A 13,348-nucleotide genomic window follows, 5' to 3' on the forward strand; every position below is an offset into this window, starting at 1 on the left:
TACACTGAAATAAAGGAGCTGTTTTTTGGAAACCAACCTTACAGAACTTATAGATGAAATCTCTAAAGCAGAGAGGGTCTGGTTTCCTTAAGTCACTTAATTTTTTAACAGAATGTTTTATCTTGTATTTTTTACCACTCAGCAGCATTGTACATAGAGGGTGAAAAAAACATTTTGGAAAAAACGAACTTTGTAAATGTAGTATTGGTATTTGTTTATTTAGTATAAAAGGTTTGTGAACGCTGTAACAAATACAATTTTTACAAATCAATTTCTGAAAAGTTCTGTCCTTTTGTTCACTTGGGCTTTATACTTTTTATTACTTTGTCTATCAGCTTCTTTACTTCTTTGTGTCTTGTAATTGCTCTGGTGATACAGTCCTGAAGCTTGGCTCCTGTAAGAGGACTTCCACCTAAAAATTAAAGGGAACAACTTGATTTTCTATTTATACTTCAGCTATGTACCTCTACACGTGTTTTCCAAATGAAAGTATGAAGTCATACCACGATTCTTATGACCAACACCTTTCACCTGGGAAGCATACAGCTTCCCCAGCTCTAGCCTCAGGCAAAGAAAAGAGAAACAAGAGATGTAACAGGAGATGTGCTCAAAACCTGCCCTTTGCTGTATGCAGGTCAAGCTGTGACTTCTTTTTGAACTTCAGTCACACCACCACCTTTTTGAAAATTAATTTCAAGAGCAAGTCATTTAATAAGTACTCAAGCAGACAGTCTGTTACCATAAAGCATCCATGTTTTACAAAGAAAAGCAGGTACATAACATCTAGGTAAAGAAAAGATTATAATCTCCATAGGTTCCCATGTAATAAGCCTAGAAGTACCTGGTTTATGGACAGAACAGAGCCTGCCTTCTTCATCAGTTACAACAGTTACTGTTCCAGTCGCTAAGTCTTCTTCTTCAGCAGTTGGATCAACAATGAGTAATGTGCTTGCAAAAGAAAAACATATGCAGATGTGTTAGTACACCATACTCCATTAACATTATTGCAAAATACACACAATTTACTAGTTTTTACTGTAGTCTTACAAAGTAGTTGTAGGTGTAAGCAGTGCTCAAGCTTATCTGCTTTCTTACCAAAACGCACCAATTAAAAAAAAAAAAGTGGGAGATTTCACATATCCAAGTGGAATCCAAGTTAAAATACTAGCTGTTGAAAATATAGGTTTATGCCTAAATTTCATAGGTTTGTGGCACCTACGTACTGCAGGAAAATGCCATTAATCTGCCATTTGCAGTATGCAGTCACTTATTTTGTAGTCACACAAAGACAACAGCGTTGTTTTTAGGTGTAGGCTGCACTAATCTCTACCAGACCTTAAGGCAAAACTCATTGCCAATGGCAAATTCACCAAAGTAGTTCTCAGTTTCTTGCCAGAGAACTCTTAACAGCACTCAGAATAGTTCAAAAATGGATTTACTGGGTTCCTTAAGGCAGACAAAGTAAGCTGTCACACATCACATGGTGCACATCATTAAAAATATTAAAAATTGTTATTTTGAACTATTTTATAAGTTAAAAATAGAGCAAACCACTGGGGGGAGGGAGGAGAATCTAAACTATAAGCCAACTTTGCACAGTAAGAAAAACTGGAACTTAAAAAAAGCCCAACAACCACCATTCGGCCTTAGTTTCTTTTAAAAATAATAATAATAAAAAAATCACTACCATTACAAACATTTGGCTGAAGCGCAGGTATGATGACTGGAAAGACTTCAGCTGCAGTTTTCAGGAAGCCTCAGTTTTAGTAAACTAAAATTTAGTATTGATGTAATCAAACTCAATTTAGCAGCCCGAGTACACCGATGCTAAATGATGTTTATGACAAGTTTGGGGCGGAAAGTCAGTAGCAAGGCTGTAGGAGCCGATTACACAAAATAGATGGAAGGTTAACAGAATTTTTCAATTTTAACTCCTATGCAATGCATAATTAAAGGTTTTCTGGGTAATGTAAAACTTCACCAATAGTTTCAGATTGCCATTTAATAGCAATAGGGTAATGAAAACCTAAATCCTTAGCTACGCTACTCAAAAATACTGCTTTATTAACTCTACCCACGTGCACAGTGCAGCATCAACCCCCTCCATGACACTGGGAACCAGCACCCATGGAGAGTGCAATGCATCGGACTTAAGGTTTATGCACAGGTTGACTCCGCAGGGGCCAGCTGCAGAGCTGCACAGTGCTCTGCGCCGCCATGTTCCTCGCCCGTGGCCACACTAACCAGCAACCCAGAAGTTTTATTTATTCAAGGAGGGCTTTTACACAGAAGAAAAATGTTTCTGGAAGCCAGGGTATGTAAAGCATATTGTTTAGAGGGCTGTGTCAACAGCTGTAGAAAAACTAATAAACCAGCATTAAAAACAAACCCAAACCACACAACACAGGCACATGCCTCCATAATAGTTAGTTTTAGGAGCTAAAGGGACACTTAAGCAACTTGTTTGATGCAACAGACAGTTTCAGTGAAGGGAACAAAACCCAACAGACTGTCAACTGAAACCTTAAGCAACTTGTTTGATGCAACAGACAGTTTCAGTGAAGGGAACAAAACCCAACAGACTGTCAACTGAAACCTTTCCTCCAAAGGCAACTTTTTTGTCCATTGGTATGTATGTGTGATTTGTGTGCAAATGATCTCTTACTGACAACTGTCTGCCTAAGACGCCAAACTCTCTCACTTTTAGTCTACAGCAAACTTCAGACCCACAAGAACTGGTATTAAAGCAATTAACAGAAGCACTCTAAAGCACTGATAACTTTCTGCTTGGATTCATTGATAATCATTTGGTCAACATTTGAGTTTAGTGCTCCCCCACCCCATCTCATATTTGAATGAGAAGGGCCCACTAGTCATTTCTGCAAATACAGATTAATGAGCCATAAAACCCTGACATCTCTAAATATACCCAAATCTTAAACCAGATTCAGAGTACAGCAAGCATCATCATATTTGTCATTTCCTACTTTTCAAATTGATATGACCATAAATAACTGCACTTCTTATAAACGGCAGTGGAACACATACTTAATATACTTGGACTAACGAAGAGCCAGTAAACAATTTCAGGTGAGGAGTCAAGTTATCAGATGATGTGATTATTTTGAACTTTCATAATCAGATTCTTTACCTACATGAACAATGACTTGAGAGTCACACTTGATCTTGGGTAATTATGTTTTCAGTTATCCAGAGGTTCTGTTGTTCTAACCGGACCATCACTTCTTACTTCCTCTGTTGGCTAAATACTTGCTATAAACCGTTCAAAAACTACCACCTTTTATATCACTTATTTACATAGGCTTCTAAAACATTAATTGCATTGGTAACATTCTTTCATCTCAAAGACACTGCAAAAACATAAAGCAATACCTATTCCCGTACTTTTAAGTGTATCTTTTAGGCTGGAACCAGTTCTGCTTTAAGTCACAGGAGTAAGTTGGACAGACTTTGTCTGCACGCTCATTTGTACCACAGAACTACAGGTCACGTCAACAAGAGAGGCTTCGGATTTAAGAGCAAGAGGAACACCCCTGTCTGAGACTGCGTACTCTCTGCCAGCAGAAGTGCAGAAACATCACTGGTAATATCCTCTGTTTTTCACCACTTCTTTTAAATACACTGTTGTTTTCATAAGCGCAAAACAGTTACGAACTTACTCATCAAATATAGCAAATGATGTGGCAACCGGATGCTTTCTGATAATCAAAGGATTCTTCTGTTTTAAATTAACTTCTGATAAACCAGTTTCTTCATTTATAGTAACTGAAGGCAATTGTACTGAAGAGATGAAAAAAAAAAAAATGACAATGGTGTAATATTAAACACTGCTGGTTTTAGTAGGCCTAAAGACGTCCAAGACTACTGAAATATTTAAGCTGTTCTTTTAAGCCACTGAAAATCGATCAGAATAGAGTTCTGGCTGTATTACTGGTGTTCCGTACAAAAAAAATTATTGAATTCAAGGAAAGTATTTAGCTTACACCTACCCGTTTAAGGAATTATTTATTTTTTCTCCTCAAGGTAACATTCTTCCTTACACAGAGGCATTTCCTGCTTCCAAAATGCCATACAATTACAATAGAGTTATATTTAACAAAAAGTACTTTTTCCCCCAAAAGCCAACTGGACATATAAAAACCAGGAATACAGTCTCATCTCATGAATTCTATGTATCTGTAGAAACAGTGCAATCTGAAGTTCAGATAACTCTTGCTCTGACAACTCATCCAGTGTTGGAGACAAGGAAATCAAGAGCAAAGTAGCTCCAGGAATTCAAAGGCAAGCAATTCAGTTAGAAAAGGAGGCCTTGCTGTAAGCTTCCCTTTATACTGCCTCCTACGTGCATTTATAACCCACATACCTATGAATAATCAATTCATATGCTGCATGCATGAAAACAGTTTTTTCAAGCTATAATGCATTAAGCTAGGAATATCCTGTTGTGACAAATAAGCAAAGCCCCCCCAACTTACTCTGCCTACATAAAATACATTAACAAGGTAAGACCCTGATTTAGATGTTAAAGTTGTTTATAACTACTGCTGAAAGATTCGGATCTCTGACACAGGGGAACACATGGCAAATACCTATTAGTCTTTCAAGAGAGCAATAATGCACATACAAAAAGGTCCTGCTCCCCAGGTGGTACACATAATGGCGTCCATATCATTGTTTCCACTTCGTGTCTTAGTAATTTAGCATTCAAATGACAGGAAAAAAACACTTTTAAGGAACTGTGAACCAGTTACCTCGTCATCATGATTTAAAACTAACATATTTCTCCAACCAATGCTAATCAGTGTGTTTCTTGCTCTAGGGAAGACTTACCATTTTTTAACGCTGCTAACAATGCAAAGGCACTGGCATCCAAAATGTTTCCATCATAGTCCAGACATATGATATCACAGTATAACACCCAAGCAAGCTATCAAAAAAGGTTTGCACATGTGAGATATTACAGCAGCTAAACAAATGGTGCAATATCTAAGAAAATGCTGGCCACGTGAATAAAGACACTTATTTCTATCATACGATTTTAATACTTCAACTGTAAACCAAGCTATGAAGACTAAAAAGCAAAACCAACAATAAAACAACCTATAGCCCAAAATACCTTCTTCAATGTCTCAACACTGTGATCTTGCTAGTATGTCCCTCTTCATCTTGAGATACAACTTACCTTGCCATTTGCAATACACAGATCTTCTTTTGCTAGTATCTGTGAACTAAAATAAAATGTGACAGTAAAACCAGGAAATAGAAAACTGTCTTCCAGAGTTGTTCATGTCTTAAATGCATTAAGATGATTCTTACTTTTCAATCACATCTGCAATGAACTGGCTTGCTGCTTGAGCCTCTTCACCAGGTGGTCCAGAGCGAAACCTCGTTGAACAGAGGGATGGCAGTTCTACATTTGGAACTAGGTAGAAAGAGTCATTAGTCATAAACTAAAGAAAGCAAGCAATGAGATATAAAAAATAGAAATAAGACAATACACACTCTTAATATCATGTTATGTACTTTAAATGAAAGGCAAGACCAAGAATTTTTCAATCAAGCCTTCCTACTTCTCCCCTCAAAAATAAAGTTATGCATGAGTTTGAATTAAAGAACTTGTAGTACTTGGTACTCAGAAAATATATATTCCGTGGAGAAGCACATATTTCTAACTACCATTTTCTGCTTGCAATCCTGCCATTAATATCATAAAGCCACACAAACTCTTCTTTAAGTGTTAAGCATTCTTAAGTATCAAGAAACAACAGCATTTTCATCCCACTGCCTGACTTTACTGGTATGCTGTCTGCTTTTCATCAACCTTTAAAACCTGATGCTTTAGACTTGAAGCAAAAACATGCATAAACATTTGTGAAAAAAAATCCTTAGCATAATCAAGTTCACTGAAAACAACATACTTTGGAGATGCCTTATAAAAAGCGGATTTAGTCTAAGCTCTCATTTCTATGGAATTATTTTATTTCAAAAGAAACTCCAAACAGTAGTGAGGATGTACCCCTAGGACTTCTACAGTTCTCCGAGAAATAAACAGGGTTTATTTCACTGTTTTTAAGAGTTACATTTTTTGCCTACTGCAACTTCAAGACAAAAGTTAATGTGCTTTGCATAACCTTGCATGCCCCAATCTTTTATAGACAACTACCTTCCCCCTCTTAACATACATCATTTCCCTCTGCTGCAGGTTTGTTTTCAGCCTGGCCTGGAATCAGCAATAACAAGGTAGCTTTGCATGGAAAAGTCATAAGCAAAGCAGGGGGAATTCTGAAATTTCTGAAGTACCTCTTCCTATATGTCAATTTGGAAACTGATTTTAAGGAAACTAATAAAATTTTACCCAAATTCATTCTTTTAAGAAGTCTTCACAACACACTCAATTTGTCCCATCATTGCAGCCTGATGCGATACAAGATCTGCATAAGAACCATACTGAAAAACTTACCAATATATCCCTTGTTAGCAGAATCTACTGTGGGTGCAGCAAGCTCCTGGAGAAAAAAAGACAAAAATGAAGAGCTGAATTTTGTACAAAAAGATTTTCTAGCTATTCCGTACATGAATGGTCATTTTCTTGCCAGTTATCATTACAATGAGATTTAGAAGAGCCATTTTTAATCAGTCCCTGTCTGTACTTTTTCTTATGGGAAAACTCAGTACAGGGACATGCAGTGATCTGTCTCACAGTTCACTGGCAGGCCAGCAGTGAAGTTGAGGCTACAAGGCACTTAATAGTCCAGCCAACTAATTACCAATGCACGTTGATCAATATTTAGCAACTCTTCAATTATATAGCTTTTTATCTAGAAATAACAAAGACTTTATTTTTGTATTTTTCTTTCCCCATACACAATACACACCACAAAAATACAGGTTCTTGGACTGTACAGGTAGGAACAAACAATTAAATTATATATTAACCTCCACGTCTGAAAGTACCTCATGTGAAAGACTGTAATTGTTTCTCACTGGCATGTTACTATAACTCTGCATGAGATTCATTCTCAACACAAATGCACAAGTTCAGCTAACAGGTAAGCTAAAATAAAAACCAACCATACCGCTTTAACTCCACAAATCACCGTAGTATTTCCTAACTTCACAAGGGCTGAACCATCTGCAGTTGTAATTGAACCTGAAAAGAGAAAGTGCTGTTCAACAATATCTATTTTTCCATTCCAAGGGCCTTAATTAACACCCACCTTCACAAAGTGTTTACTTTCCATCATTTTATACTAAACACAGGCTAAGCAAAGTCTCGATGACTCCAGGGTGGGAACAGAATCTAGCTATTATAAACAGTCAATCACACAGAATCGTTGAGGCTGGAAGGGACTGCTGGAGGTCATCTGGTCAACCCCCCCTGCCCAAGGAGGGCCAACTGGAACCGGCTGCCCATGACTGTATCCAGAGGGCTTTTGAATATCTCCAAAGAGGGAGACTCCACAATTTCTCTGGACAACCTATTCCAGCGCTTGGTCACCCTCATTGTAAAAAAGTGTTTCCTCCTGTTCACAGCAACCTCCAGTGTTTCAGTTTGTGCCCAGTGCCTCTGGTTCTGTCACGGGGCACTACTGAAAAGAATCTGGCTCTGTCTTCTTTACACCCTCCCTTTATATACATTGATAAGATCCCCCCTCAACCTTCTCTAGGCTGAACAGTCCCAGCTCTTAGCCTTTCCTCACAGGAGAGATGCTCCAGTCCCTTCACCATCTTTATCACCCTTTGTTGGACTCTCTCCAGTATGTCCACGTCTCTTATACTCCAGAGCTCAGCACTGGACACAGTACTCCAGATGTGGCCTCACCAGTGTTGAATAAAGGAGAAGGATCACCTCCCTCGACTTGCTGGCAATACTTTGATTAACAAAGCCCAAGATAACGACCTTCTTTGCAGCAAGGGCACACTGCTGGCTCCTCGTGTTCAACCTTGTGTCCACCAGGACGCCCTGGTCCTTTTCTGCCAAGCTGCTTTCCTGCTGGGTGTCTCACAGCATATATTGGTGCCCTGGGGTTGTTCCTCCCCTGGTGCAGGAACCTGTGCTTCTCTTTTGAAGAAAAGAGACTATTCTCTGTTGAACTTGATGAGGTTCCTGTCAGACCATTTCTCCAGCCTGTTGAGGTCCCTCTGGATAGCAGTACAAGCCTCTGGTGTATCAGCAACTCCTCCCAGTTTAGTGTCATCTCCAAACTTGCCAATGGTACATTTTGCCCCATCATCCAGACCATGAGCGAAAAGCTACGGATGTCATCTATCTGGACTTCTGTAAGGCCTCTGACACGGTTCCCTACAACATCCTTCCCTCGAGATTGGAGGCTTAGGGATTTGATGGGTGTACGAGGAATTGGTTGGATGGTTGCATCCAAAGGGTCAATGGCTCAGTGTCCAGATGGAGATCGGTGACAAGTGATGTCCCTCAGGGGTCCGTATTGGGACCAGTACTGTTTAATATCCTTGGTGACACAGACAGTGGGATCAAGTGCACCCTCAGCAAGTTTGCAGATGACACCAAGCTGAGTGGTGCAGTTGACATGCCTGAGGGATGGGATGCCGTCCAGAGGGACATGGACAAGCTCGAGGAATGGGCCCATGTCAACCTCATGAAGTTCAACAAGGCAAAGTGCAGGGTCCTGAACCTGGGTCAGGGCAAGTCCTGGTATCAATACAGGCTGAGTGATGAAGGGATCAAGAACAGCCCTGCCAAGAAGGACTTGGGGGTACTGGGGGATGAAAACTTGGGACAGGAGCTGGCACTCGCAGTCCAGAAGGCCAACCATATCCTGGGCTGCATCCAAAGAAGCGTGGCCAGCAGGTCGAGGGAGGTGATTCTGCCCCTCTACACCTCTCTGGTGAGACCCCACCTGGAGTCCTGCGTCCAGCTCTGGAGCCCTTGGCACAGGAAAGACATGGACCTGTTGGAGCAGATCGAGAGGAGGGCCACGAAAACAATCTGAGGGATGAAGCACGTCTTCTATGACAGGCTGAGAGAGTTGGGGTTGTTCAGCCTAGAGAAGAAGAGGCTCCAGGGAGACCTTATTGTGGCCTTACAGTATTTAAAAGGGGCTTATAAGAATGATGGGGACAGACTTTTTGGCAGGGCCTGTTGTGACAGGACAAGGGCTAATGTTTTTAAACTAAAGGAGGGTAGATTTAGACTAGCTAGAAGGATGAGGGTGGTAAAACACTGGCACAGGTTGCCCAGAGAGGTGGGAGATGCCCCATCCCTGGAAACATTCCAGGTCAGGTTGGACGGGGCTCTGAGCATCGTGATCTAGTTGAAGATGTCCCTGCTCACTGCAGGAGGGTTGGACTAGATGACCTTTAAAGGTCTCTTCCAACCCAAACTAGTCCATGATTCTATGTTGAACGAGACTGGACCCAATATTGATCTCTGGTGTACTTTTTTAAACCAGAAATCATAGATGGTTACTGTAAGCCCACCTTCTGGCTGACTTACAGCAAGACCTAATGGAAAGCAGAGTCGTACAACAAAAGAGACATGCAGTGTCAAGTTTCAGCAATAATCAGCAACTATTCCATGGTGGTATGCTAACCTGGTAACTTGTATTTTACTTTTAGAAATTACGAGCTGTAAGAAAAGCAGGTAAGGTGCTGCTGCTCACTGCATAAGAGTTACCTTGCCTCTGCTTGAAACAGTTGCTCATCAAGCTTAGAAAAAAGCAGAAGCCAGGAGTCACTGCCTCTTTCAAGATGCCAAGGCATCAATTTTGCACTGGTCAGTATATGCCTAGCCACTGCCTTCAGCATCTATAACATACACTGCTGATTATAGAAAGACGCAAGCTTCCACAACCATCTAAACTGTGCTGTGCACACCAGCCCAGGAGCAGGACTGAGTAACCATGCTCAAATATATTATTGTACCATGCAGTCTCTTTAATGCTTGTTGAAACGATAAATAAAAATCTTTCTTCTTTCTTGTTTCAAAATGCAAGCACCAAGAAAACTGATTAGCAATTCATTAGGGTCACTATTATAATCTGAGATTAATAATACCTCCCCCACTATTATTATTCCAAATAAACACTTGCCTATGTTAACAGTGGTTGCCCGGAATTCACCTAACTCCCTTCCATCAGGTCGACAGTTCTCTTTCTAAGGAAAAATGACACAGTTCAAATTAAAAAACATATTTTATTAAACAACACACCAATATTTATGCTATATGAGTTCATATAAAATAGTATTCTCTGCTTTTTAGCAGAAATATACAGTTACAAAAATGCTAGGAAAAACTCAATCATATTCTAGCTAGTTTTTCATCTACTGACAGGTAGTTTGTGGTTGCAGACCCACAAAAAACTATTTTTTTTAATTTATTATAATTTATTTAGAAAATAAATATAACAATAGATTGATTATGTCAAAGGTAAGTACTACAGGCTAGATTCAGAATATCTTCCAAGAATGAATACTGACTGATACCTTCAAATGAGAGTTTTTACCTGTCTGCATTATTAAGATTTTGTACACAATTCCTCTCCCCCATCCCCACCTAGTGGAGCTCTTAAAATTAATGTTAGAGTGAACTAAAGGAAAAAAACGAACAAAACAACAAACACACACCTGCCCCAAAAATAACCCATGTCCAAATACTGTCAGTCAGAAGCTATACAATACCTGAACCTTAAGTTAGAAATTGCACCAATTCACCATCATGTTAGATCTGGATTATTATTCATCCCAATTTCAAGCTTCTCAAAAGCAAAGACTTTTGGTTTAATTACAGGAACCAAAACTGACTGCAATAATACTAGACCCATTTCTAAGTCGATACTACCTTAGTAATGGACAGACTAATTCAATATACCAAAAAGTCAGTGGTTTTACTTCACAGTTACGGTGAGTATGGTGAGCAGCAATATTCTCAATTATTTATCTCTAGTAGCATCTAAAAGCTTGGTCTGACATAATTTTGTAGTAGACACAAATCTGCATCACCATCTTGGTCAAATTTGACTTGCATTCCTTCTGAGGCCAATAGAAGCATTTACCCATCAAGCCGAACAGGGACACAACCTGCTGCAGCATCAATGCCACAGACAGATGGAAAAACATGTTCTGGAGAGCATGGCCATTCTTCCCTTGCTCAGTGAGCTTTTTGGTTTTCCTTTATAGTTTCAGGTTTCCCTACAGCCAAACTAGAAAAGCAGAAGCAAGCAAGAAAAAAATTGACAAGCAATTTATACATGCATATCATGTTTTACTCACCAAAAATCTCCTGTAATATTCCAATGGTTCCACTGTTCTAAAACAAATAGAAAGAGAAGTTCACATGCAGTTCCCAAGTAGGTAAGAGATAGCAAAAAAGATAAGCAAGCACTAGCCTACAACAATAAAAAATTTGAGCATCAAGATGACTGGCAAAGCTGCTTAGCAATATGGTTACAGAAAGATGAAGAAACTAAACTGATCTAAGAAAAAGATGTGTTCCTACATTCAATTCCAAAATGCTTCTTCCTTACAAGGAACCTGCCTGCACATACACCTAACCCAAACTACTAGGCTTCACCTCAATAATCTTGTCTATTACTTTTAATTCAAAAGGAGTGTTTATTGAGACAAGGGTTTAGAATATTTTTGAAGAAATGCAGAAAGGGTAATTTTATTACAGTGTCCGAATTATTTGTTAGTTCAAGGACTGCATTCAGATGTACAACATGGTTTAAAATAATTTTACAGTCTTGAAATGCTAGTTTTTCTTCAAATCTTTAAGAAAATATAAGATTAAGAAACATGCTTCAGGCAGTGCTTCCATTGAGAAATAATTAATGCTTATTATTAATTATATACTACTAACAGGGTTTGTGTATTAGTATTTTAAGCACAGAATATTAAAGTAAAAAATACCCATAAAAGTGTCACTACTATTTGAAAAAAGCCTTCTCAGTTTTGTTAAAATAAGCACCTCGGCAGGAGGGGGAAAGGATAATTGGAAAAGGCAAGTTTTCCAAAGCACGAATTAAGCCCTGTTGTTTCCCCAAATGTTGGTCCTGTACTACTGTTTTTTAACCCCTATGCATGGCCTGTTCTCTTCCAATTCATGTAAGAGCACTTGCTAAACCTTGATTCACACATTTAAGCCGTAAATCTGGAAGAAGCAAGGACACTGGAACAGGTTGCCCAGAGAAGTTGTGGATGCCCCATCATTAGAAGTGTTCAAGGTGCAGCTAAATGGGGCTTTGAGCCACCTAGTTCTGCCTGTACCTCTTCCCTTTGACACAGAAGGCTGCCCTCCTCCACTTCTAACGCCCCAGGAACCATGGGACAGTCGAGGCTGGCAGGGCCTCTGGAGGGTGTTGTGTCCAACCCCTTACCCAAATCAGGTCCACACAGAGCTGATAGATCACTCAGGGCCTTGTCCAGGTGCACTGATTGTCCCCAAAGATGGAGATACCACAGACTCCCTGGTTGACCACCCTTCACTATGACTCCCTGCCCCAGTATCTACTCAGAATCATGTTTCAACCTGCATCTACAGTCTACCTCTTGCCTTCTTCACACCACATCCTATTAGGTAGCTCAAGGCGTTACTGATCTCTGCGCTTAGCCATGCCTTTTTAAAGCTGAACAAATCCAGCTCGCTCAGCCCCTCCTAGGGCACCTCGGGGCTCCAGTCCCCTCAGCACCCTGGCAACTCCCCACCGGTCTTGCCTTCACCTGCCCACACCCCTCCTGTACCGGCATGCCCCAAAGCGGAGCCGGCACCGCAGGTGCCCAGCGCCACAGCCGTGAGGCGTCCTGCGCTGGAGTGTCCGGCGGGAAGCTCCACGGGAAGCTCCAAACACCCACCCGCGATCCAGCCCCGCCGGGGCGCTTCTGCGGCCGGTAACGTGGGGTTACCTCAGCCGGCGCCGGCGCCTACCGCAAACCGGCCGGCTGCCAGATCTGCTGTGCAGATCACACAGCATCGTAAAGAAAATTATAATAGTTAAAGGCAACACACCGGAGCCCTCCCCGCCGTAGGCGCACGCTACTGAGGACGGCGCAGGGCCGCGGTGGTAACGGGGTAAAGGCCCCAACGGCCCCCAGGGCGGCGCTGCCTCGGTCCTCGGGAGCAGCCAGAGAGGCGCCCACCACCGGGGACGAGAAGCGGGCGAGGACACCCCAACGCCGCGCAAGCGGGGAACAACGGCTGCCAGGCCCGTCACTTACTTGAAAGCCGTCGCCATGGCGGCGCTGCGGCCGTTCCGGATGTGCCGCCTCCTCGTGACCCGGCCGGCCGGAAGCCTCGGCGGCCTGGCGGCCGCGCTGGCGAGCCCCCGTCGCTGGGGGGCGCCAGCGGCTTCCA

General features: G+C 41.3%; 1 protein-coding gene across 1 annotated transcript; it reads right to left on the bottom strand.

The window, feature by feature from the left end:
* Positions 1-296: 296 nt before the first annotated feature.
* EXOSC8 (exosome component 8) lies at positions 297-13,229 on the bottom strand (the record flags this gene model as incomplete). The annotated part of the gene is made up of 11 exons (XM_082014711.1): positions 297-412; positions 842-948; positions 3,681-3,801; positions 4,852-4,948; positions 5,204-5,249; positions 5,338-5,443; positions 6,482-6,527; positions 7,098-7,171; positions 10,089-10,152; positions 11,269-11,305; positions 13,213-13,229. 11 exons carry the CDS (start codon positions 13,227-13,229, stop codon positions 297-299), a joined length of 831 nt encoding a protein of 276 aa, XP_081870837.1.
* Between the last annotated feature and the right edge of the window lie 119 nt (positions 13,230-13,348).

This window comes from Phaethon aethereus (genome assembly GCF_964289735.1).
Source record: "Phaethon aethereus genome assembly, chromosome: 1".
Taxonomy (NCBI): domain Eukaryota; kingdom Metazoa; phylum Chordata; class Aves; order Phaethontiformes; family Phaethontidae; genus Phaethon; species Phaethon aethereus.